The sequence below is a fragment of the Phragmites australis genome, chromosome 1 (genome assembly GCF_958298935.1).
Source record: "Phragmites australis chromosome 1, lpPhrAust1.1, whole genome shotgun sequence".
Classification (NCBI taxonomy): Eukaryota; Viridiplantae; Streptophyta; class Magnoliopsida; order Poales; family Poaceae; genus Phragmites; species Phragmites australis.
Window position 1 is genome coordinate 50,081,342 of NC_084921.1, and position 25,867 is coordinate 50,107,208.

The 25,867-nt window shown below is 44.6% G+C and overlaps 2 protein-coding genes and 1 pseudogene across 2 annotated transcripts; 1 reads left to right on the forward strand and 2 right to left on the reverse strand.

Moving 5' to 3' along the window:
- Nucleotides 1-266: 266 nt before the first annotated feature.
- LOC133890523 (uncharacterized) lies at nucleotides 267-925 on the reverse strand (annotated as a pseudogene).
- Nucleotides 926-18,239: 17,314 nt separating this feature from the next.
- LOC133925019 (uncharacterized) lies at nucleotides 18,240-22,456 on the forward strand. The gene is made up of 3 exons (XM_062370826.1): nucleotides 18,240-19,060; nucleotides 19,822-19,976; nucleotides 21,882-22,456. The coding sequence occupies exons 1-3, from the start codon at nucleotides 18,382-18,384 to the stop codon at nucleotides 22,239-22,241; spliced, it is 1,194 nt and encodes a 397-aa protein (XP_062226810.1). The 5' UTR covers nucleotides 18,240-18,381; the 3' UTR covers nucleotides 22,242-22,456.
- Nucleotides 22,457-23,485: 1,029 nt separating this feature from the next.
- On the reverse strand, nucleotides 23,486-25,322 carry LOC133925029 (uncharacterized). The gene is made up of 3 exons (XM_062370835.1): nucleotides 24,487-25,322; nucleotides 24,232-24,400; nucleotides 23,486-24,139 (listed from the first exon to the last, which is right to left on the reverse strand). The coding sequence occupies exons 1-3, from the start codon at nucleotides 25,243-25,245 to the stop codon at nucleotides 23,658-23,660; spliced, it is 1,410 nt and encodes a 469-aa protein (XP_062226819.1). The 5' UTR covers nucleotides 25,246-25,322; the 3' UTR covers nucleotides 23,486-23,657.
- Nucleotides 25,323-25,867: the final 545 nt, after the last annotated feature.

The following is a 25,867-nucleotide window of genomic DNA, read 5'->3' on the forward strand; positions in this document are numbered from 1 at the left end:
ACAATAGACAATGTTAGGTTGCGGGTTCTAGTTAGCAGGAATGTTGGGCATGTTGGTTGAGCTCTTTCTGCAATTTATCCAGAGGACCATACAATGCACTGCTGCTCTCCTGCAACCAGAGGCCACGTTAAACGCCAAAACGAGGCTGCCACCTGCCAGCATGTTTGTTGAGCTTTCTCTGTCCATTTGTCCATAAGACCGCATAATATACTCCTCCAATGATGATAATTCAAGAAGATCAATGACATTACATTATTGACATCAAATAGCAAGCCCACGATCAAACTGCAAACCAGCATCATAGAATGCAAAAGGTGCGATGTGGAATGTTCAATAGAAAGGGTTCGGTGACAAAACAATAAACTCAAATCCTTCGTGGGAATGATCATACATGATCCACAAAATTTTAACCTTCTCCCGAATGATTTGAGTACAAACAGAGAGTCACCAATGTCTCAGAACTCTGCATTACACCTTCCGCCTCTACTTCTGATCTAGGATCACCCAACAAACAAGAAACCAAGGACAGCCGCGAGCTCAAACGATGCGGAAATTTACCTATAACATGTAACCTTTCACGTGAAGTTGGAAAAGGGAAGCTTACTCCGTCACGGACCGGAGGAAGGCTTGGTGGGCCCAACCGCCGGCTGCTGCGGCGGGGGAGGGTTGGGGCTGTGGACGCGGAAGCGGCCTGCGACTCCTCAGCGGCAGCGAGCTGGCGGAGGCGGGCCTGTAGGACGCGGACGCGGTCCTCGGTGCAGCGGAGCTTGCGCCGGCGCCAGGTGAGGTAGGCGCCGAGGCCGCCGTGGACGAGGATGTAGGAGCCCCACACGTAGGGGTAGGTCTCCGCGTCCTCCTTCGTCTTCCGCCACTGCTCCTTCAGCTTCGCGATCACGCCGCCTCCAGCTGCGTCGGTGGCGCGGCCTCACCGTCCCCGGCGGCGGACATCAGGGCGCTTGTTGGTGTGTGGCCGTGCGGGTGGGCTCGCTTAGGTTTCGTTAGGGACGGCCCAACCTTGCCTGAATTTGGGCCGTTTCGGTTTTATATCTGCGTGCTGCTTTTGAGTTTTTTTATATTTTTTCTATTAAATATTTAAATAAATAGACTTTTGTAGCAAGATTTGTACAAATAGACCTCTACCGTCCTTTAAAAGGGCTGCAACCCTTTCAGCCAGCTGTAAGAATGGCTACGGTGGCACTGCCATCCCCTTACAGCCTTCTCATAGGGCGGGTGGGGCCTCCGCCGCCCTAACCGCCCTCTGAGAAGGCGGGTAGGGACCTCCACCGCGATCGCCACCCTTACCACCCTCTGATAGAGCGGTTAGTCCCTTTGCCGCCCTCTCAGGGGGTAGTTAGGGGCCAGCCCCGTCCCCCTTGTCCTCTATATAAACCGCAAAATTGATGGAAAATGCTCATTTTAATCTGGAAAGAAAGGAAGAGGAGAGGAAAGGGAGGCAGCGCGGTGAAGTCCTACTATTTTCAATCTGCGGATTTTATATTGCGTTTTCTCGTAATTTTTATACTTATGTTTTATTAGTAATTAAAGTATCACTAGATTTAGGTTTTAGCGGTATAACAATAGCTATATTAGATACGACCTAGGGTTTAGAAATATAGAATATGCTGTATTTTATAGTATATTGTAAATATTAATTACGACATGGTAGAATAGCTATCAGATGCATAGTAGTATTTAGAGTACAGTAGTTTCAAAAATCTAGATTTTACAGAATAATGATGTAAGTAATAATTATAGCTAATTAGAAACTTTATTAAATAGACAGATGGTTAATTAGTTTAATTTGGTTAGTTTGCTTAGGGGCAATATTAAATAAACCTATTGTTAGGCGATCATCAGTGTTAGTAATTTTGTTAGAGTATCGATAATCAGAACTATAGTTTTTGGGTATTAACATTGGATATATTTTCGGATGTTTCCAGGGATGCTAGATAAATTATATTTTCAGATATATTAGGGTGAAGGTCAAATTAGTTTATGGTCCTAGCGGTGTAGATCTCTCTGAATTTCAGCATGTCGTTAAAGGACTTAGTAGAGCCAATGAGAGGAACATAGTGGGCTTGGTCACGGCGAGGACGGCGTCTGACGGCGGAAAGAGCTCCGAGAATCGTCGGGAAATGATGCTCGAGGTCCCGTGACACCAAAGGAACAATGAACGAGGTCAAAGAAGGCTCGGCCACAGAGAATTAAGGCGGCGGCAGAGCTCTCACTGGCGACAATGGAGTTGACGACGTCGGGGTCAAATCCGAGCACGAAAAAGAGGGGAAAAGGGTGGAATGAGTGCGGAACCTCACAGGGAAGGAAAATGGAGGACATATGTACTTGAGAGAGGGAGAGGAGGGGTTGGATTTGGGGGGATTTGGCTAGCGGCTTCAAAGGGGATAAATGCGGCGGTTTGAGCAATTGAGGGGGCCATTCAAGGGGGAAAATGGTCGACCGCTGGATTGGGAGGGCGAGGATCATGGCCATGCACTTTGATTGGCAAGTGATGGCGCGGGGCGGGGCCAATTTCAAACGGCCGCGCTGATTGGGGGCGAACGGCCGGCGGCGGTGGGAGGAAGAGGAAGGTGAGCTGCGGCTCGGGCGTAGGCGGCTCGGGCTCGAACGGGACCCACATGGCGGTGAGGCAGGGTGGGAGAGAAGCAGCTCGACTGAGGCAGCCGGCTCGGCCTAGCGAGCCGGTGCGAGGGAGAAGAAGGCCGCGGCGCGGCCCAGCGCGGGCAGAAGAGGGTGGCCTGCTCGAGAGGAGAAGAAAGAGGGGGGGGGGGGAGAAGGAGTGGGCTGGAGAGAGATTCGGCCCAAAAGAAGATTTTCAATTTCGAATTGCTTTTCTTTTTAGATTTTGAACAATTGTCAAAAGAGGATTTAAACGAGCGTCTTCTAGCGAATTTTTGCAAACTTTTTCATGCATAAAAACCTATTGCAACTAAGATGGCACGAATGCAACAAACTTATATAACCTATGTCAATTTAAATTTAGAAATTAATTTCTTCTAAAGAACAAAATTGCAACACCTATTAAATTTCTAACAAAATTTTAAATTATTGCAAAAAATTGAATTTTAGGGTGTTACACAACTTTACCTAAACTAATTACCTCTCCTTTCCCATCATAACCAAATATGATATTTTTCATAACATCCTCCATGTTCTTCAAATGATGATAACATTCTCTTCTCTCCGGTCATATGATTTGTGTATCCAATATCAAGCACCCAACTTGATCCATCGAAATAATATGACTATAAAATAATTTAAGCTTTTATTTTAGGTACTCAAATTTGTTTGGATCCTTTCATATTAGTCACAAACACTTTTGGCACCCACACATTCCTTTTGACAACTCGATACTTTATGCAGGTACCAACATATAGAGCAACTATTTTACTATGGTGGTTCATTTTTAAAATATAAGATGAATAAAAAGTAGATTGAGATGTATGGACCTTTGGTTGCTTGACTTGTGTGGTGAGATCACTTTGCTTGCCTCCCTTGATGAACTTGAGAGACTCCTTGCCATTTATCATCACACGCTCACTTGGCTTGCTTGTATGTATATCAAACCTAAAGTCTCTGTTTTGCTTGTTGTCCTTGACCTCAATAGTCTTGTATAGTGTATCCTTGGATTTGTATGTCTTGATATGCCCATACTTAACCAATGTATTTAGCATCTATTTCTTTTTTTTAATACTTGCAAAGATTGAACATTAGTAGCACAAATATTTATACCAACATTGTAATAACGAGAGCAACTTGATTAGTAAAAGCATTAGATAGTAAAGTTGCATTATTAGAGGGAGAAGAGCTACTCCTAAGATCATCAATTTACACTTCAAGAGTTTTATGAGTTCCAACCAAACATTTGAATTTCTCTTGAGGTGTAGAATTGCTACCCTCTATACTAGTAATTGAGACATTGGCCAAATTAAGATCTTTGCTCAATTTCTCAACTTTCTCCTTCTCTTTAGCAAAGAGCTCCTCGAGTTCAAAGTTTCTCTCCTTTTCAAGGATGAGCAAGTCCTCTTGCTTCTCAAAAATCTCCTCTCGACTTTCTATGGTTTCCATTAGCTCCTTTATTTTAGATATAGTATTTTTACTTAAACCTTTAAGCAAAGATTCACAATCACTATCATCATCACTATTTAGGAGCTTAGGTGGTGATTTTTACCTTACGCCCTTTTGCCATGAGAACTTAGGAGTGTCATCGTCGCTCATGTCACCAAAAAGTGACTTCGTTGGTGTAGAGGACCGGATGGCGATAGTGGCGACCCCTTCATCATCGGAGTTGGGGTCAAAGTTGTAGTTTTACTTCTTGCTAATGCGAGCTTGAACCGAATATTTCTTCTTGTAAGTCTTGTACTTGTCCTTCTTGAAAGACTTATTTTTCTTTTCTTCTTTGTCCTTTTTTTTTCTTGTTAGGACATTCAAAGATTAAGTGGCCAACTTCACCACACTCATAGCAAGCTCTTTTGGATGTTTTTCTTTTGTACATGTCTCTCTTGTGCTTGCTATAGCCACCTTTTTTCATTAATTTCTTGAATTTCTTTACTAAGAAAGCAATCTTTTCATCATCGGAGCTCATTTGAGATCGATTCTTCAATTTGTTTTCTCTTGCTTACCTTGAATGCTACTTCTTTATTCTTGTAGGTTGAGCTTTACTTGACTAGATTCTTGATTTCATTGGCTTCCTCTTCCATGAGCTAATGAGCAAGAATTCTACCGAGCACATCACTTGGTGTGAGCCTCTTGTAGTCTCATCTTTCTGAGATGAGAGTGACCAAGGTGGGGTTTTTTGGGCAAAAGCTCTTAGCAATCTTCGCACCACCTTCTGATCATCTAGCTCTTCACTTCTAAGCCTTCTAATCTTGTTCACTAGCATCATCATGCGATCATACATTGCTTGAGTAGTTTCATCATCTTCCATAACAAATCTTCCCAATTTGTCTTCAAACAATTCTATCTTGGACTCTCTCACGCTTGTGGTGCCTTAATGTGCTATTGGAGTGTATCCCGTATCACTTTGGCTTCCTCAAGCCTATCCACATTGTTGAACTCTTCGAAGCTTAAGGTGCCAAGCAATACACTTGTGACTTATGTATTGCGGTGAAGATTTTGTTCTTGCTCGAACGTAAAATCTCTATCATCATCCGGCTAGTAGCTCAAAACCTGTGCAAATAATCTTCCAAATATTTGGATGAAGAGAGATTAGATGTAATTTCATTTTGTGCCACCAAGCGGCATAATGTATGTCATCAAAATATGGAGCACGTCTGGATGGCACGGATATATAAGAATTAGATGTATTCAATTTATCATAATTGAATTCAATTACAACTCCCTTGCTTTTACTGTTACCTGAAGTAAAAAGATCATCCTTTGTACTCTTTGGGCTTTTCAAAAAAATTCCCCGAATGCCGACATCCTCAATTTCTCCAAGCGGTGAAGCCTTGTACGAGATTAGGCTCTAATACCAATTGAATGTACGTGGTGTCGCCTAGAGGGGGGGGGGTGATTAGGCGTTTCCTAAAAATTAAAACTTCACAGCAGATTACAGATTCCGGATACTCCAGGTCAATCCGGAGACTCCAGGGTCTAGAGGTTCCAAGCTTAACGGGACATGCCAGATGGAACAGTAAATCGAAAACTAAGAATACCTAAGCAAGTCTAGTTGAATCTAAGGATTACCATGGGTTACAAAAGAATCTTAAGGACAATTTCACCAACCACCTGTAGCTACAAACTCGAAACATATAGATCGGATAACTTTCCCAAAAGATCAACTAGAACGAGAAAGAATACAAGAAGGTAAAGGAGACAAGAATTTGTTTGCCGAAGTTCGGATCAAATAATCATATGTCTCCGTTGAGGTGCTCACAAGGGCTGTGTCTCTTTCAACACATCCTCACCAAGCAACCACGAAGATAGAGCTTGGACTTACTCAAAGTTTCCTCTTCCCTTGCGGAGGCGAGGATGACTTCACAAACTTTTCGAGGCACTCCACAAGCTTGGGTGCTCTCCGGGTGATGCCTAGCCATCTAGGAGCTCCAAACTCCAAGAGTAACGAACGCGAATCGACGATTTGATGACGAACTCAAATGCTCAAAAGATGGATTTATGCTCACTAGTACTCAATCTCGCTTTCCCAACCCAACTCTCAAAACTTTGCAAGATTTGATGCACTAGAGGAGTTACGAGGGCTATTGAATTGCTATGCATGTGTTTTTCTTGAGTTGGTTCAGCAACAACAGCACTTAAATGGAGAGGGGGGGGTATCTATACCCATCCCCACAAAAAAATACAATGTTTTTTGTACTGACCCGGAGTATCCGGGTTCAACCTGGAGACTCCGGGTTGACACTTTAATGCGTAACTGAGAGCTCTGTTCGGAACCTAACTCGGAGGGTCCGAATGACTGACAGATCCTAGAGTATCCGAGTCAACCTAGAGACTCCGGGCAAAACACAAGGGTCCTAACCGAACACCCCCTGCCAGAGCTGGACTCGAAGACTCCGGGTAAAACACCAAAATCCGAAGTATTCAGGTCAGCTCGGAGACTCTAGGTACAGACTAAGACTTAGAACTTCTCAGTGTTCGTGGGGTAATTTGTGTCTCTCTTCTTTGGTCTAAATAGGTATGTTGAGCATTGAGACATCTTCAAGTCTATCTATACGCATCCCTCTTGATAGTACGACATACCTATACTCAAATTCGAAAATAAATTAATTTAAATCTATTGAGTGACTACATGCCGCTTCTGTTTTCTTTTTTAGGGACGCTAACATCATTTAACTTCTTTGATGGGACTAAAACATGTTCATAACTTTAATAAATAAATTAGTCCCTTAATCATTTATCATCAATTATCCAAAAACCACATAGGGGCCTCGATGCACTTTCACGATGTTAGCCAAGTATTACAAAAAGCTCTGGCTTAAGAAATCCAGGCTAAAGGGTATAAAAAATTGCATAGATCAAATGATAGCGTAAGAGAGGATCGTCCTAATGTGCACATGCTTGAGTATTAATCTAAAAATTCGGACGATGATGATGTTGATGTATGTGTAGCTGAATGGGCTTGGTCTTCTAAGTCTAAACCATTCGTTTGCTCTGCTCTTAAACCGATACCTCCTAAGAATCGGTAAGAAGAAATTAAGTTTATTTTTGATGTAGCAAAGTGTGATAGAATATTTGATTACTTGCTATATGAAAAAAAATTAAGCTGCCTCATGGTCGTGTGATTCCACCATTAGATGAATTAAATAAGCAAGCTTATTGTAAGTGGTATAATTCTTATTCTCATGCTACTAAAAATTGCAATATTTTCCGTCGAGAGATTCAATAAGCCATTAATTAAGGATGATTAAAGTTTGCGGAGATGCAAGTAGACCTTTAACCATTCCCGGTTAATATGGTTGATCTACAAGACAAGAGCATATTAAACCGGCCAACTCAAGTCGAATCAGCTAAAGGAAAAAACGTAATCGTTGGTGAAGAAAGACCAAAGCCTTTAGAGGAGAACAAAAAACTTGTTGAAAGAGGCATTATTTGAAAAAACTCCGGAAGGCAAAGGATTGGTCAAGACTGCAGAGAACACTTCAGCCGCTAGGAGGCATGTCAATGCTAAGCCAAAGAATCTACTAGTTGGCAAGTGGAAAATCAATGAGATGAAAAAACACGATAAGATTGAGAAATTCAAACCCACTTTCAAGCAACTCTTGTCTAAATATGAGAAAGATAAAGCCGTCCAAACAAATACAAATTGGCCAAGTAGAGCTAAACAATCAAGATCACCCTCAAGGCAAAGAGTGCGCAATCATCATCAATCAAGGGAGGATAATGCTACTAACATCTATCCACCATCGGTATGGCGTCATGGTCCTGGATGCCTCCTTCAATGTCTTTTCCTCCTTGCCCAACTTGGGGCTATAATGATTTGTGGATGCCACCCCCTTTTATGCAATTTAATCCTTTTTTATTCGATGTGGATATCACCACGGATGCTAGTATTTGATAGAATATCACGTCATGTCCATGACCGATTAAAACATACAAATTGGTCTAATGATGTTCAATATACTGGAGATGTGAAGAAAGTATATCGGGACGAGGAGGATAGTGATTCTACTCAAATTTCATATTCTACTATTCATAAAGCATGTTATACTACTGCTGATATTATTAAGGGTGGTTCAATGAAAATATTGGTTGAATAACTTGGCAAAGGATCGATTGTTTTTTTATAAATCGGTCAAGTATAAACACATATCTACTGTTGTCTAAGTTGTCCCAAGGGTAATGATCATGAAGCAAGTAGCACCAAGACACTTTCTAAATACCTACAGCCGAGGTGGTGTCTCTCAGGCTTATCTAGAACAAAGAAACGAAGATTGCAGCGGCTACACAAGCAAGACTTGGTGGAGCAACAAGCTAAAAGGTAATGGGATGCTACTTTCAATGAAATAAAGCCAATGTAACCCGTGAAGCAAATATGTAGACCAAAAATAGATGTTATAAAAGCTCCTACAACAACCCCTTCACTAACAACAACATCGGTGCCTATGCAAGATACTAAGGAAGATAAAAAATTACTTGATTATGGAGAGCCACCGGTGCATGCTAATGATGCTTCACCAGCCGAAGGTATGAATATTAATACCATTTCTATGTTACCTTCGAGTTTCGGTTAATTGGTGTAGTGAATCAATAAGCAAAGACATAAGATTGATGTATTAGTTACCATCGTCTTAAGATATTTATGACCGATGTCTTGATTATCGCCTTAAGAAATGTAGAAGTGGAGAAGATGTGTTTTGTTTTGCATTTAAGCTTTACCAAAAAAAAAAACAAGAGGAAATGTGTTGATGACCGAAATTGGCATATTGTGAACAATTTTGGTTCTGAAAGTTTCCTGGTTGACCCGTGAACAATACTTCGACAAATGAATAGTACCTCCTATCACGATGAACAATGTTCTAACCACGATGAACAGTGTTTCAACCATGGTGAACAATGCTCGAACCACAGTGAACAGTGCACAGTCAGATGAACAATAACTCTGATCAGTGAACAATACTTTATGACCACTGATCATAGTTACTGTTCGTGGTCACGATTAGTGATGCAATCAGTGATCACAGTTTGTTTCAACAGTTGATCTCCGTATAGGTGGAAGAGCTGGTTGGATTTAAGTAGATGGATACGTCAAGCATGTAGTTGAATCCAAGAAGACCGACCTGCAACAAAAGATACTCGGGTAGATATATGGAAGTTTATATGGTCGATTAGGAAATGTATGTTAGTTATAGAAAGTTTAGAGATCAAAACGCATAGCTAAATCATATATGTAAGTCTTGTTCGGTTTGAATTAGGAGTTTTGATCTCTTACGGCTAAGACCTGCTGCCCTTTAAATATGAGAGGATTATGGCCGATTGAAAAAATAAACTAATCGATCAAAACACAATCTATCTTTAGTTTTTATCTATTTTGCCTAACTTCTGTAGTCATGTTCTCTCTTCCAATCTACATTGTTATATGTTCTTGATCTCGACGACCAAGCTACATTGCTATATGTTCTTGATCTCGACGACCGAGGACAAGTCGCCGGCCATCCGCGCTCCGACGGGGTCCTTCTCGAGCGTGAGTGATGACGAAGGTCCAACACCGCAGTGTCACGATAGGGATATCCTGGGTGCTATTCGCTGGATTGTACACACGATAGTATTTGGTGTGACATCTTTTCGCGTGAACAGTACTTTGCAGAGAAACGGGAAGGGGCTAGAAGAACGGGTTCCTCTTGCCGCCACTGACCTTTAACAACGATGTGTTTGGGGATGGGCGCCTGGGGAGAGGGCACATGTGCGACCATTATTAAGGAAGGAAGGGGGTGTGGACTATGCTTGGAATTGTAGCTCGTCGATGTCGATCTGAGTGATGGGGACTCCAATCTTGGGAGGAGGTACCCCACTCTCAACAGAGAGAGGAACATGATGAGAAGGGAGGAGAGGAAGGAAGAAGAACTGCATAGTGTATGACATGTGGGCCCCATCATCTTTGTATGTGCAGATTTTTGTCAAATTTTCTTAGATGTTGCCACATTACCGAGAAAACATTCCATGTGTAAAAACGATTGCCACATTAGTGCCAAGGTGGAGTAAAACCGGAGTGAAAATGAGCAGGGGAGGAAGTATATCTGATATTGTCAGAGATAAATTGTAACCGTTATTACAAGCGAAGGAGGAGAAACAAACTTTAGTGGTAATCAAGGGAGCTAAAATAGATTTTTTTTCTAAATTTTCACTACCTTATAGGCTTATATGGGATGTTTGGTTCTAGCTCTTAGAAAACCAAGCTAAAATTTAATCATGATAAAATTGGAGTCATACTAAAATTTATTCATACCAAATAGTGTTTGGTTTGAGACAAGCCAAAATTTTAGCCGCAAAAACCAGAGCGATCATTTTGCACGCTAAAATCCTGCCTAGTTTTGCTATAGAAAAATTTAGCCGGCTAAATTTTTTAAGACATAGCCAAATTTGAGGGTTAAATCAAACAAAAGTTAAATTTCCTAAGTATGACTAAATTTTGACTTAGTTTTTTAGATGCAGGAACCAAACAACCCCATAAACCAAAAATTCTGGGCTGCAGTGGGCTGACAATTCTGGGCCGCCAGCCTTTTATGACCAGCTGATGCTGTTCTGGGCCGCCAGCCTTTTATGACCAGCTGATGCTGTTCGGCATCAGGCAGTCAAGCTGATTGGATGAAACTGTTCATTGCCAGAGGTCCGTCACGTGGGAGAACCGGTGAAGCATGTGCTACTGCTAGCCACAGCAGTTAAGACGGATCGTAGCTATACGAGCTCGATCCACATCCTGATTAGCGTTCAGAGAGTGTACTGGAGGCTAAGATCAATGACTGTAACAAGCATTAATGGCCAAATGGAGGTCGCCGCCGCATGTTGTCACGAGCAGATAACGCGGCTGACCTATTGTTTTATACTTATCTTTATTTTCGTTTACTTATCATTAAATTTTTATTATATTAATTTTGACCCTACGTTCTTTTAAAAATTGTAAATATTTAAAAGTATACAATACTAATAAAATATACGAATCTAATGATACGAAAGTTTTAAATATTTATAAATTTTTCGTGAAAAAAAATGTAATCAAATTTGCTATAGCAAAAAACTGATAATAAGTAAACGAAAACGATGTACTCCTTTCAGTTATAAATACTCATTGTTTTGACTAAGATTCAGTTAAACTTTTAAAACTTTAGCTGTCAATAATTTTCAAAATATTTAGTTTTGAAACATAGAAATCACACGTGTAGATTTATCTTGAAAAATACTTTCATAATATTATTTTTTATTAAATATTATAATTATATTTTAATAGAAACAATAGTATGGTTTAAATTGTATGTTGGAGATGATGAAAAATAAAAATTGATAAGTATTTATGATAGAAGAGGAAGTAGTACTTTTATGCACAGATTTGGTAATGCATTCGATTCATGGGTCTGGCTCCACTGCGCGGTGTCAGAATGCTAGTGAGCGCAAGTTGAAGACCGTGCCTCGACGCCGCCGCCGCAGAGGGAATCCTGTGAGGTGTGTGGGCGAACGGCACGCAGCAGGTCAAAGGAATTCACCCACGGGCCGTGCCACCGCGGCGGTGCGACACGCGGAGTAGCCACAAACTCGTCGAGCCATTGCGCCGTCGTCAGAGCGACACTTGAACAGGGTTGGGCATGTCTGACGCTTGGGCTGAGCCTGGCCTGTCATCAGTGCCTCGGCGGTTGTTCAATTAGTCTTGGGGACTACTCGACCGCTAGGACTGCTTGTACGTATTAGCCAACCCAAAACTACGTCCCATAGCTTTGCTTTCGCTTGTGTTTGCTTTGGCTTTGTCGGCAGGCAATCGGTATTCGGCAACACTATATTTGGCCACATCCGGACGAAGAAATTGTTGTTAGCGACTTAGCGTGATGTTTGATGCAGCTCAAGTCGTTAGAACATCTGATCCAACAGTCCACTGACCGAATAGATGCCGATTCAGTAACAGTCCAGCTAGTACGAGTCCTCCCAGTGGTTACCCGCTGGAATTATTAGATTCCGGTTCGTCAATATGATGATCTGAAAAAGACTTTTGTCAACGGACTGAAGGTGTAAGATTTGCAAAATAGGGAAATTTTTAGTGCAAACGTGTGAACAGTGAATGCCATATATTTAATCTTATTTGAAGACTACAGTTAATTTCACTATACTACTATTAAATAGGTTATTTTGTGATATTTTGTGACCGTTCTAATCATTCTTGTCCTGTTGTAAGTACTACTAGGGATTCTTTTGATTAATCAGATCTGTAATGATCGCTACGAGTACGGTTCTGGCTTTTAACTTCTTCGTTGGATTGTTGCTGCTAAAGATTAAGATTAGTACTCAATTGCCGTCAGACGCAGATTATATATAGGGGTAATTATGCTTTGGCCATCAAGAGGGATCCTAATTTTGCTTTTGTCATCCACTTTTACAATGCTTCGTTTCTGCCACTGTGTTTGCAATTTGATGTTTGTCATCGCCACTGCCGTCATCCTGCTGCCGTTTAGCCTCGTTAGACGCATGAAATGACGCTAGTACCCTCATCCTTCTCTCTTTTCAATGTTGTCCGGTTCCGCTAGCCAGTGTGTGCGTGCCGAAGCGCGCGTGAGCATGAGAGGGTTCGCATTCGGCAGAGGAGGGGACCAGGACGACCCTGTTGCAGGGAGTCCAACATCACGGTGGCCTAGTGCGACGCCTACGCTCGCGGGTAGCGTCCAAGAAAGGAGGCCAGCGGCGCAACGACGGCGGGCATACGGCAGGGCAAGCAGCAGGAGGCCAGCGGCGGACGGCGCTGCGGCAGGAGGCCTCCGCGCTATTGCCTATCTCAGCCTTCGTCCAGCCGCGGGCGACGAGATCCACGCCTGCTAGGAACGAGCTCCCTCCTCCCTCATCGTCTGTAATTTGCATCTCCGTTTGCTGCAATTTTTCGTGTTGTGTCCAGAAATTTGTTCCATTTGTGTTGTGAATTGCACAAAGAAGTTCGTGGTGTGGTTGCGTCCAGATATGTTCAATGTGCACAAGAATCTTTGGATGTTTCCTTTTTCATTCGAGTTGCCTTCCTCGACTCTGTTCTTCCTGTTTCGTCCGTCGAGGAGGAACACCGAGAGGATGACGCGGGGGAGCAGTCTGGAGGGGCAAGTTAGGGTGGCGCGGCGATGGAGTGGGATGGGGGCGGCATGGCAGCGGTTGTAGGGGATGGAGATGATCAACACTAGCGTAACTTAATTAAATAATTAGTCATTTTAATTTAGTTGATTGAGTTGAATTAAAATAAATTTACAGTTAGCTTCACGCTTATCCCTAAGCGGATGGAACTTCACGCTTATCCCTAAGAGGATGGAAAGTGATGTAGGAGCAGGGTAGGAAGGGGATGGGGCCTGGAATGAAGATGTTGACCGTGGGTGTTGCAGCTGGAGGAGAGGAAAGGGCAATCTTGTCTTTAGTGAGAAGATTTGTAAGGTAATATTAGGATATAAATTTCGTATTTTTTGTTATTGGATTGATTTAAAATAAACAAATAAACTAGAGATTCTCTCCCACTTAACTAAGTTAGAAAAATAAATTAAATAGTGATATAAAACTATTCATTATATACTCACTTGCATCGCTATGTTTAACCATATGAAAATGGCAAAAACAAACACTAAATTACAAACTCAATGATAGAAACGAAAGATTGTAAAAGTGGATGGCAGAAGTAAAATTGGGATTATTTTAATGGAAAAAACAAAATTATCCCTTATACCCAGTGTTACTATACCCAACGCACCAGGGATGGATCACTATTCACTCGTGTGTGGTACAGGGAAGAGTTGCTATACCCAGTGTTCTAACTTTTTTTTTTGGTTGGGAAAGAAACCCAATCGATTCAGTTTTTAGCTTCATTATATGTCCAAGTTGCAAAATCGGGTAGTCTATTATAGGCAAAATTTGCTATAAGACATAACTAAAGTGTGGCTTTTGTCATATGATGTGATTTTTTTAATGTATGATGTCAAACATTATTAAAATGTGATTATTTGCTGAAACATACTGTAGCCATTAAAATACTATATTATGTGATTTAGGTGAGATAATTTTTTGTAAATGATGTTGGATGCCCCCGACTCACCGCGTGCCCCTTCTCATCTTATTCCCCATTGCCATCTCTCCACCTCCGCCTTGACTGAGAGCCGCCGCCACCACCCCTTGCCCGAAAGCCATCACCACCCTAGTGTGAGCCGTCGTCACCCTTCGCAAGATACGCTACCACCCGCTCTAAAGGCTACAACCCGGCCAACCTCCCGCCACCTTGTGGTCGGGTTGTGGCTCGATGGCCGAGCCTTGTGTCGTGCCGAGGTTGTGCGTGTTGTTGCGGCTATTATCGAGCGCGTCCATCCGAAGGCCTGTGTCATGTCATTCCTAATATCGCCTTGTGCCGCATTGCTGTCCGGTCGGGCTGTGTTCTAGCTGCCACCGATGCCAACTCCCTCTATGCGCTCAAGGTGCTCACCAATGTCCTTTTCACCGACCGAACTCGCCATCGCCTTCCAAGGCTCTTCCGTCGTTGACCTACTGCAGAGTAGATCGTCAGGAGCCCCTAAAGCCTTGGTCGCCATCCATTTTCCCTCTCCCCACTAGAAGCTACCGCGTCGCGGGCTTTCTTCTCCACCTCCGGCCAAAGGACCGCGTGCACCGCTGCCAAATTCATCCTCCACAGTGAGTCATCATACAATCCCTCTCTCCCACACCCTCCTCACCTCTTGGCCTTGACCCTACATCATCCTGGATCTACAGCCCACCGAGTCGCACTAGCCATTTCTCCATCCGCCAACCTTAATGGCCGTCATGAGCCTCCTCACCGTCGACCTGCCGCTCTAAGCCATCCCTAACCAAGCCTAGATTGTGAAGAGCCTCCTAACGCTCCCTGGATGCCAATGCCTGCGGTCGTTTGGCTTGAGCTCGACGACGACCAACACTTCGCTGTGCCACCTCACCATTGTTGACCATGCTCTTGTAAGGCCTGTTGGCCAAATCCCCCCTAGCTAAGTTCACCTTCATGTGCTCGAGGCGTTGCTACCCTCCTTTGGCCGAGCTATGGCTCAGCTCCCCATCAATCTATGGCCACCATGAGCTTTGCCGTCGACTGACCGCTTTGAGCCATCCCTGATCGGCCGAGGCGGTGAAGAGCCTCTCCACGCTCTATGGATGCTAATGCTCGTGGCCGTTTCTCTCGAGCTCGATGACGGTCGGGCCTCCGCCATGCGAGAAGAACATTTGGGAGGGGATGAGGAAAGGAGAAGAAAAAAGGGAGTAAGAGGTAGAAGATAAATTTGACATGTGGGCCTAAGGACAAAAATCACATTTGATCTGGTTTCATAGCATATATTAATATTTTAATGCCCACGATGTCTTCTGGTAAATATCCACATTTCTAGAGTGTCCATCAGCATATATAAAAAAAACATGTCTTACAACAAAAGTCACACTTTAATTGTGTCATGTAGCAAATTTTCCCTCTATTATATTACATGGTAAGCACATTTCCTCACGCTATAACCAACTACGCTGGTTACATGCATGCATTTAAAATTATGAACAAATTATGCAGAAAATTTTAACGTGGTACCTCTGTGACTCCACCGTCACAGAAAAAGATGGTTTCTGAACCAGAACTTTTAACGTGAAACAAAGGGATGGAGAAATTTGCCAAGGGATAAGTACAAGCTCCATGTTAGGGTGGGTTGGGTCAGCCGAATAATCAGTAAGGATGGAAATGGGCCGGTTCGGCCCATTGGATCATTGATCCGCTCCATAGAAATGTGCCTAACGGGTCTATAGTTCAAACAAAAAAAAAACATCAAGGGGCCTGGTTCGACACAGGGAGAACCATAGGGCTGAGCGGATCGACCCATCTCTCCCAGCGAGACCTTTCGACACTCTGCTGCGGCGCCACCTCATCCAATGCGTCGTCATCCACCACAGTGCGCAAGGCAACAGAGCCATCCCCTCAGTCGGTGGCGCTATCCTCTGACAAGGAGCGGAGCAGCAAGAGTTCCGTGGAGCCATCCCTTTAGTGAAGAAAGCAAAGAAAGAGAGTACAGGAACAACAAGGGCTTCGTGGATGACGGCAACCTCAAGGCCAGCAACGACGAGGATCCCGCCCACCTGGATGCGCTGATGATCTTACCCATTGTTCCTATTCAAGCAAGTTTTGCTTGTGAAATCACTAGATGTCATGCCACCCCTCTTGGGGATTTTGAACTTTTCCATCTTGGTAGATTAGATGTCATGTGAGTCTTGCTCGACCTTAACTAGTGTACTGCTACAAGTATAGCTCGTGATCTAATATATTTTAGTACAACATCCCCCAGTCCAATCTATGTTTTGTGAATTTTCAAGTATTTGCTTCTGAAGTTTCTCTTGGATAGCAATTCCAGTGAGATATATGATGAATTGTGCACTTTTGGTCACAAGTATGCTGCTGGAACATACAGTACATGTATGATGCTGAAAACAATCAGTTTTGGTCACATAAATGATATTGGAACATGTAATACTTGCTCACATTTATGCTGCTTGAACATACATTGCACGTATGTTGCCAAATAGAGTTTTTTTTGTCACACAAATGCCTGCTAGAACATGCAATATTTTGAGTTATAGTACTACATGCTTCCTTTAATTAGGAAGTGCAACTAGCTATTCTAGTAATAATTCTATTCTGAATGTTATTATTTCGCAATTTTACAGATTAATTAACTTCCTTTTGTATCTCCATGAATCTATCTATATGGCAGAACCAATATAATTGAGCCCAGCAACAGAGAGGAGTGTTGCTAATGTTTGGGCATTTTTCATTTTCAGAAAATGAATAACTAGTTTTATGGAACAAATGGTCCACAAGATTGCACTCTTTTTGTCTGTCTAGATCATCCATTGGTCCTATGCATGATTCATCGTAGGTGTGTTAAGTCTACTAGGATCATCCACTGAGCTAATTTTGTAATTCATTATTTCATATGTCTTATGGCATGATACGATGGTAGTCCTTTCAGCACATTTTAATCTTGACAGTGATTTGATGTATTTGCAATAAGGCTATAATCTAGTTTCTTACTACCTCCCTGTTGAAGATTATAAGTTACATGGTTTTAGTTTGATTAATAGTTCAGTTATGGATCATGTGATTTTTTTTAAAATTGAAAATTTCTACACATTATTTCCTATTCATCAACAGATGTATGGAAAAATTTTGTTGTTTCTTATGCCCAGACGCTACAAATTTTATTTACAAAGATATGATGACTTTTTACACAAATTGTGTACACATGATCGTGAGAGAAAAAATCGTTATATATCAGTACATGTATATGGCTCAGTTGTACAGCAGTACTCAAATTATTGTACGCTATAGCAATTGGTCTGGTGTCTAGCAGCAAGCAACCCACACAAGCTTTGAACATAAATGGATCGATCCACGACAACCATTGGAGCACAAGGGCCGAGCAGCTATAAAAAAAAAAAAAGAGTTGACCTGCACCCGTCCACACGTTGAATGGATCATATAGATCAGTCTGGTTTGCTCCAGGGTTGAACCACGCCCATCCTTAATAATCGGTAGGCTGGCTTAGAGGCTAAATTGACTCTCGTCACCAAAACGTTTGGCACGTTAAATTTTCCAGCTTGTGGCAGACGCAAATCAAATTTTCGATAGAATAAAATTAAGTCATTAAATGTTAAATAATCAACGGCATTTCACATGTTCCAGCTGCCTTACATATTACTCACCCTGGTTATACATACATATCATTTTAAAAAAAATTATACAGACTTTTAAAACTTTAACTAATAATAGTTTTTAAAATATTTTAAAAAAAAAATCTTAAAATCATATTTGTAGACTTGTTTGAAAATACTTTATAATACCGTACATTCAATGAATTTTACAAATATATTTGAATAGAAATAATAGTAAAACTATGCGATGGAGATCCTGTGTTATCCAAAATAACATATTTTTTACCTCGTGATTATCTGTCAGCGCTCCATCTGTCAGATGGAGAGCAGGTTTAACAGTCTTCCCCAGGATCAAATCAACGTCTTTAACAAAATCCAGGAACAAACAGCACAAAGGCCGGCCGGCCCGGGCCCACCATTCCCTCCGCCAATATTGCCCGCTCCCCAAAACGCTCCACACTACCTCCTCCGCCTCCGACGCAACTCCCACTCCACGCCGCGCTCCTCCGCCTTGCCTCAAGACGCTCCCCGACTCCCAAACCCATGGGCAATTGCTCCCCGTCCCCGCGCCGGCGCCGCCCGACGGAGCCGGGCTCTCCGCCTCTCCATGGCACCACCTCCGTGCCCGCCGCCACCACCGTGTCCACCTACGCGCTCGCCAGATCCCCCTCCGTATCCGCCGCCGCCATCGACGCCGAGGACGGGAACGTCGTGCGCGTCTACGGCTCCGACGGCTGCCCCGTCGCGTGGCGCCTCCGCGTCTCGCTCCTCTACAAGGCAGCCGCGCCCGTCCACTTCACGCCCTCCGAGGCGGCCCCGCTCGGCCGCCCCGTGCTCCGCCTCTCCGCCGCCGACCCGGAGGTCTCGGGCCCCGCTGATGAGCTGCTGCGCCAGGTGGACGCGTGGTTCGAGGAGAAGCCGCGCGTCGCACCGCCGGAGAGGCCGCGCGCGTCGTCGCCGGCGGCTGCGGCTGCGGAGGAGGTCGCCGAGCTGGTGCGGCTGCAGCACTGCAGCGCAGAGCGACACCTCGAGGGCGTGGCGGCGAAGGTGGCCGAGATGGTGAAGAAGGGGAAGAAGTCGGGGAAGGGGAGGAGTGTCGTGGAGGGCGCCGAGGTGAGGAGGGTCGGCAAGTGGTACGGGGACGCCATGGAGGTGATGCTGGAGCACGCCAGGATGGAGGAGACGCTGCTCTTCCCTGATCTCCAGAGGGCAGCGCATCCAGGTTGATTTGAATTTGATCGCATTTATTTGTGATGCATTGCATTACGCTCTTAATTTTCCTTGGATCTCCATAGAGGTTTCCGCGTTTTCTTTGTTTGATTAAATTTGCACCTATACACTGCTGGTTGTCTAAGGCGCATTGGTGTTTTTTTGAGGATTTATGGGGAGGGTTTAACGTATTTCTGCATTCGCCATGTCCTGTAGCACAATAACGGGGCATTTGCGTTTGGACAGTTTGGTATTTTAGGTGCATTGGGTATTGGCACCTGCTCTGCCGTTTTCTAGAAGGCTAGAACTAATAGCTGTGTGCTGGGACCTCGCGAAAATTGAGGGAAAAAACCTGTGCGCTGGTGGTGATTGTTTACTCATGCTGGTGTGTTTTTATGGAACCGGAGAATCTATTGTGAGTAGATGAGATAAGGACGGAGCATTTTTTTATGCGTTCCTGTACTTTGATATGTATTCCTCTAGCTTTCTAGCTGTACACGTCTCGCTTTGTTCTGATTGGTAAAAGAAGGTAACGAAAGATAACATGTGGTGTACTAGAGCAAATCTACTGATGAAAAGGTGCAAACCATTTGGCAGTTTCCAAGTAAAAGACAAACAAAACAGGGCGTTGCGGGAATCATACCACTAGACCAATCGCCCATCTTGGCATCTTCGATCCAAGAGTTTGTTGCGGTTTTGTTTAATCACTAAGTGGTTGCTTCCCGGTATGATTAGGTTGTAATATAATCTGATTCTAAGTATTTTGTGTGACAGGGGTGTGCGACAAGGTTAACAAGCAGCACGGGAGGCACCTGCCAATGATGAATGGAATCAAGGAAGATATAAAAACACTGCTGACGTTGGAATTAGGCAGCCCCCTCTTCCAAGAAGTGCTGGTCAACCTCTCTGTTCGCCTGAAAGCGTTGCAGGTACAGGTTCTGTGCATTTTGTATCCAGTTAATTGCATCTGGTTGTTCTTCATCTGCTACAAAGCATGATAATTCTGTCTCTGCATTGCTTGTGAAATGTTTCAAGTTAGTTCATAATATACACTAGTACTAGACTTTCTGATGATGCTTCTAGTATTTAGGTTTGAATGTTGTGCGTGAATGAATAAGCAATGCACTATCTTAGGTGTCTTCCAAAGTTTTGCCATTTGGCAACTGTCAATTGTTAGGAGGTTGTTATGTAGGCTTCACCTTTTGTAACTTGCAAGGCTTCTCTACTGCCTTCAGGCACAAGTGATAGTTTTTTGTTGGTGTGGAAGTTATCCTGTCTTAATCTGCTTCCCTTTAACAAATAACCTGCCATAAGAGATTCTCATGGAAAGGAGTAACCGAAAGTGAAGTGGACTAGAAGAATGATGAGGGACCATTCACCAAGTTACCTGGAGGATAAAATTGATTCCTTTCGTCCTCCTGTGGAAAAGTTTGTTATGTTGCACCACTATACTTGCACTTTTCAAGGAAGTGGGAGGATCATGTAGGTCCTGGATAAGGACCACTTCCAACCTGTTTTCGCTATCAAACATTCAGGGTCTGTTAAATTGGATCTGGATTCACCACCATGGCTATTGCATACAGCTCTTCTACTACATTGGTATTGTGTGTGTTCAGAAGTTGGAAAGGATAAGTAGGCTGCAGCCTGCCTCAACCTATTTGCTCTGTAAAACTTGCATTATTTCAGCAACAAATTGCATGGAAAATTTAGAGTCTTGAAATTGGATAGGGATCATCCACCATCATGGCTTTTGCATACAGCTCTACTTTACACTGGAAATTTGGAGGGTGTGTAGTGAAAGTTGAGGGGAGAAAGTAGGGTGCAGCCTGGCCCAAGCAATCAAGAAATTATTGCTTTGCAAGATAAGAGGTTTCAGCTCTTTATGCTCAGTACAGCTGGCCCTATTCTATATGTTCCTACCAAGCTTCTGAAATGAGTTTGACATAGGTCTGGAGACTATTGTCGATCACATATGGTGCAATCATCATGGGCACTTCCATTCCACGGATGCTTCACCTCTTTAGTTGTGACACCAGTCAGAAATCCTTGTTGCACACTTGAGATTTGGTGACTGCACTCACTTCACTGGGTGGTCTATGTTTGTTTTGAGCTGGTTCCTGGTAACATCGATTGATAAATATTCAGGCAAAATTAGCCAGCAATTTGGCTCAGAACCAGCTAAGAAACCTTAACAGCCTTTGAAGTTTTTTTCAGTGCTTTTTAAATAGTGTTTTGGACCAATGTATATACTTCGTATGAATAATAAGAAATATGTCTGTAGAATATCCCAACTATTTAGAAACGAAATCATGTAATAGGATTAGGTATAAGTTTGACTTTTAAAAATTACAATTTATTACTACTGGTAATTGGCTTGTTACCAAGAGTAGGTCAACATATTAAGGCCCTGTTTGTTTCCTGCTTCTGCTTCTGCTACTGGCAGAAGCCAGAAGCCAGAACAAACGGGGTTTTGGAGAAGTGGCTTCTGAGGAAAATGAACTAAAGCTGAGAAGCTCGCTGAGATGTGCTTTTCTGAGAAGCTATGTGCTGAGAAGCCAAAAATTTGTTGTAGAAGCCAACAGCCTATTTCCAAAAGTAGCTTTTCAGACAAGTCTAAAGCACAGCTTTTTAGAAAAGCTCAAAAGCAGAATCTCAAACAAACAGGCCCTAAGTACTTGTCTTGGCTTTTAGCTAAAGAACTTTTTTAAACATATATAGACTGATCGCTGTAATGAACTCCTTCATAAGGCATTACGAACCCTAGGCAGTGAGCTTATAACTTAATTTGTTTCTTCATATTGGGTGCATATCTGAAATCTATCAAGCATTGGCAGGATCACACCAAAGAGCACTTCAAGGAAGAAGAAAGTGAGCTGCTCCCACGCTTAGAAGCAGTACGACGGATGCAGCGGGAGGAGGGGAAGGTTTCTGACAAGTCTAATTCTGCATGGGCTTCGGAGGCAATAGGTACGATGGAGGTGACACACTCAAAGCTCTTCCCCTTCTTCATGACTGGTCTCCTTCCTCAGGAGGCTCTGCAATACTTAGACCTAGTATGCCGGTGCATGAAAAACACACGGCATCTGGTCTCCATGCTCAGATCCCTTGCAGAGCGTCTGGAAGACGCAAACCCTTCAATTATACACAATAACCCCACCAAACTGTATGAACATCTACTTTTAAAATCCCCATAAGCTCAAACTCCCCTCCCTCTGTGCAGCTATTCGGTGTGTGCCACTTAAATTGTGAATGCTAACCCTTTCTTTTCGTATCTGGAGTGCAGCTATGTACTTGGGTAATTGAGCGATTGTGAAAGCGTGTATAGCTTATGGTGTTATCCCCCAACGTGTGTAACTACACGAAAAAAAGAATTGACTGTAATGGCAATAGTTGTTTCTGACCTACTTTAGATTAAGAGGTGGTTTTGTGATTGTTATCAGTTGATGCTAATCTGACTCAGAATGAAGCCTGTTCACGGTTTCAGCTTTCACGTGTTCAGATCTGATCTGTTTGTGACGTATGTATCTCGTAGATCCGCAGAGGCTCTTTCTTTCACTGACGTAATTCGTTCTATCCTCTCATACAAAGATTACCTTGATTCAAGTAAAGAGAATGTTTATTGGAGCAAAACATGAGACACTGAAACCTGCATTTCAAAACTTATGCCGAAACAAAGATGCCATGCCCGATGTGACGAGCGTTGGTCACGCAAAGAAATCGAAGTCTGATGCTACGAGTGAAAGAGAACAGAAAAGATAGATTTGTTCTGAGCGATGACGTTTGTGTTGATCACAGCGGCATGAAGTATATGTAGGAGGCGAGCAGCGTGCATCATGCATGGAAAGGCAAGCTCTACGCAATGCAAATATGGTAAGCGAAATTTGAGGCCTTTATGAGGCTGGCTGGTTCATTCATTGGCAGTGCGCGTATATGCAATCCAAGATCACTGATACTGTGATACATGGCAATGTGATTAGGCGATACTTCCTTGCAAATCGTATGGATTGAGCTTCTCCTAGCTTTTGGTAGCACGCATTTTGGGGAGGTTTTTGAGTCGTGCAGGGGAGATGGCCAAAGATATCATTGATATACGCTATGATGAAATTGTGGAAATAGATCGCTGCTCATTTGCTTCAGGTTTTACGATTGCACCTCCGTGTGCCGAAGGTTCTTGTTTCTATCCGACCCTCGGGAGATGCAAGGCTCGCTCTATGTGATTTTGATTTGGTTTTCTCCACCATTTGTTACGACGATTGATATCATGCTGTATCCTTCCTTTTTCGCTGCTCATACGTAACTGGCACTTGGCATTTATGTTAGACATAAATTTTTTAAGCGTAAAACTGCCCGACCGAACATCTTATTGACCATCAGATTCAAGATCGAAAGTTTACAAGGCTAGGTGCAGTCTTCAAAATGTCTGTACCTGGACTGAGAGTGTCGGTAACTGAGAATTTCAGAAAATGTGATGTCTGTTCACTCTTCAGACTGCAGTACATTACATACTGCACTGCACCTGGAAGCAGCTGAGAATTTCAGACAATGTGATGTCTGTTCACAAATGCATTACAATCGTATTTACTGAAATGGCCCAAGCTCTCGATTATCTACTAGGTGCAGTCTTCAAATTGTTCCTCATCACTTGCGCGGCTCCCATCGTGCAAAATCCGCCTCACCTTGTCAAAGACCTCCTCCACCTGCTTCCTGGAGTGGAGAGGAGAAGGGTACACGCACGCGCAGTCCAGCCTGCCGTCCCTGATCGAGTCGAACACGCCGATCGACGGGCCGATGCCGTGCACGGTGGCACAGCAGACGCAGTCCTCCACGCCGACCTTGCTCTGCAGGTCTGACGTGTCGCAGACCACGGGCTCCTCGAACACGGAGACGAGCGCCGTCCGGAGCGCGGCGGCCGGCGTCAGCTGCGGGTTCTCGATGGCCCGGCACATGAGGAAGTTGAGGTCGCCGATGTCGGTGAGGTGCTTCTTGTTGTTCTTGGCGCTGGTGTACGAGTCGTGGCACCTCTTGGCCAGCTCCCACAGCCCTTCCTCTCCGTGAATCGAGTGCGTGTTGGTGATGGCAGAATAGTAGAAACCTGCAATGTTACAGCGCGCGCGCATACGTTTGTTATCAAGGAATTTGATGGCACTTGCATTGCTACATTAAATGCACCTGTCGGAGGCTCACCAGTGTTGTGATCATCCAAGGCCGGCTCAAGAAACTTGCGGCAATTGACAAGTGTTACGACGGAGTACGTCTCCTGCTGGCCGCTCTCCAGCAGTTTCCACTGCCGTGCGGCGAGCATCGTCGCGGCAGCCATGGCTGCGCAAAGCCTCACCCCGTTCTCCTTGCACGCCTAGACGACAATAAGCAATGAGTCTATGGCCACCGCAGCACCACAGGAGTATGAAGTCTGGAGAAACAAACTGAAACTCAACTCACATCGAGCAGCCTGGTGGTCTCGTCGCGGCCGAACCCGAGCCGCAGCATCTGCGTCGATCTCTCCGTGCCGGTCTCCTGGAACGGCAGCGTGGACGTCCGCAGCCCGTTGATGGAGTAGCCCACCATGTCCATCCCCCTCGCCCAAAAAGGCTTCCAGGTGTCCCGCTGTGGTATCCGTTCCTCCAGCCCCGCCTCCACCGCCGCTTCCTCCGGGCTGCGCGCCCCTTTCCCTCCGCTCAGCAGCGCCACGAGCTCCCTCGCCAGCGCGGCCGCCGCCGCGCGGTCGCACGCGGCCGTGTGGATCCGGACGAACAGCGCCGCTCCGCCGCCAGCGCCCGGCAGCTCGTAGAACGTGGCGAAGAACACGGGGGCGTCGGAGGGCTCGGGCTCGGCCCACAGGTTGCGGTTGAGCTCGTGCTCGAGGAGGGCGTGGAAATCGGGGGCGGACTCCGGCGCTGGAAGCGGCGCGAGGGGGAGGAGAGCGGGAGGGGGCGGCGCGGCGGAGGGGAACGCGAGCGTCGGGCCCGAGGGAGAGGTCCGGATGTGGGCACGGAGGACGGGGTGGGCGATCTGCAGGGAGCGCAGCGCGGCCTGGAGGGTGGTCACGACCGTTTCGCCCGCGGCGCTGCGGGAGAGGTGGAACGCGAGCAGCGTCGTGCCCGTGCCGCCCGGCACGGCGCGGCACCAGCTGTACTCCGTGCCGCCCGCCGTGCGGACGCGCCACTCGGCCGTGCGGGGCTCGGCGCTCACAGGATCCATGGCTGGGATGCGGCCCGGGTGACGCCGCCGCCGCCGCCGCCGCTGCTCTCGGCGCAGCAGGCGTTTGTCTTATTGATTTGGATCGGAGGGGTGGCGTGTTCGTCTGGTGAGTGGTCTTCGGCGGCATCGTGCCGCTTGTCGGTTTGCTCGTAGTGCTTCGTCAGCAACTTGTTCCGTGGCCGCTCAGCTGATAGTGAAATGGCGCGAAATTTGCAGCTGCAGACAACAAACCCATGCCGTGGCCGCCTCAGCTGAGAGTGAGAGCACGGCTATACTAGAGGTAGGCCTGTCAACAGCGAGTTTATCCTCTTAAACTTTAGTTTGATAGAAATTCAAGCCGAGTTAGATCTAAGTCAAAGATTTGGTCGAGCTTACAATCAAATTTGAGCTCGGTATCTTGAACCGAGTTCGAATCGACCCTAAAGTGAATCGAGTTCAAGTAGCTCGTAAATCTCGAGTTTTTTTTAACCAAATATGTATATAGTCATTTAGTCTTAAGGTTGAACTATTAGACTTTGGGTTGGATGGTGAAGTTAAAACAAACTTAGCTAAAATGAATGTTATATTGGCTTGCCTTGATGAAAAATAGTTGGAGTTAGCTAAGTTTATAACCAGCTCAAGC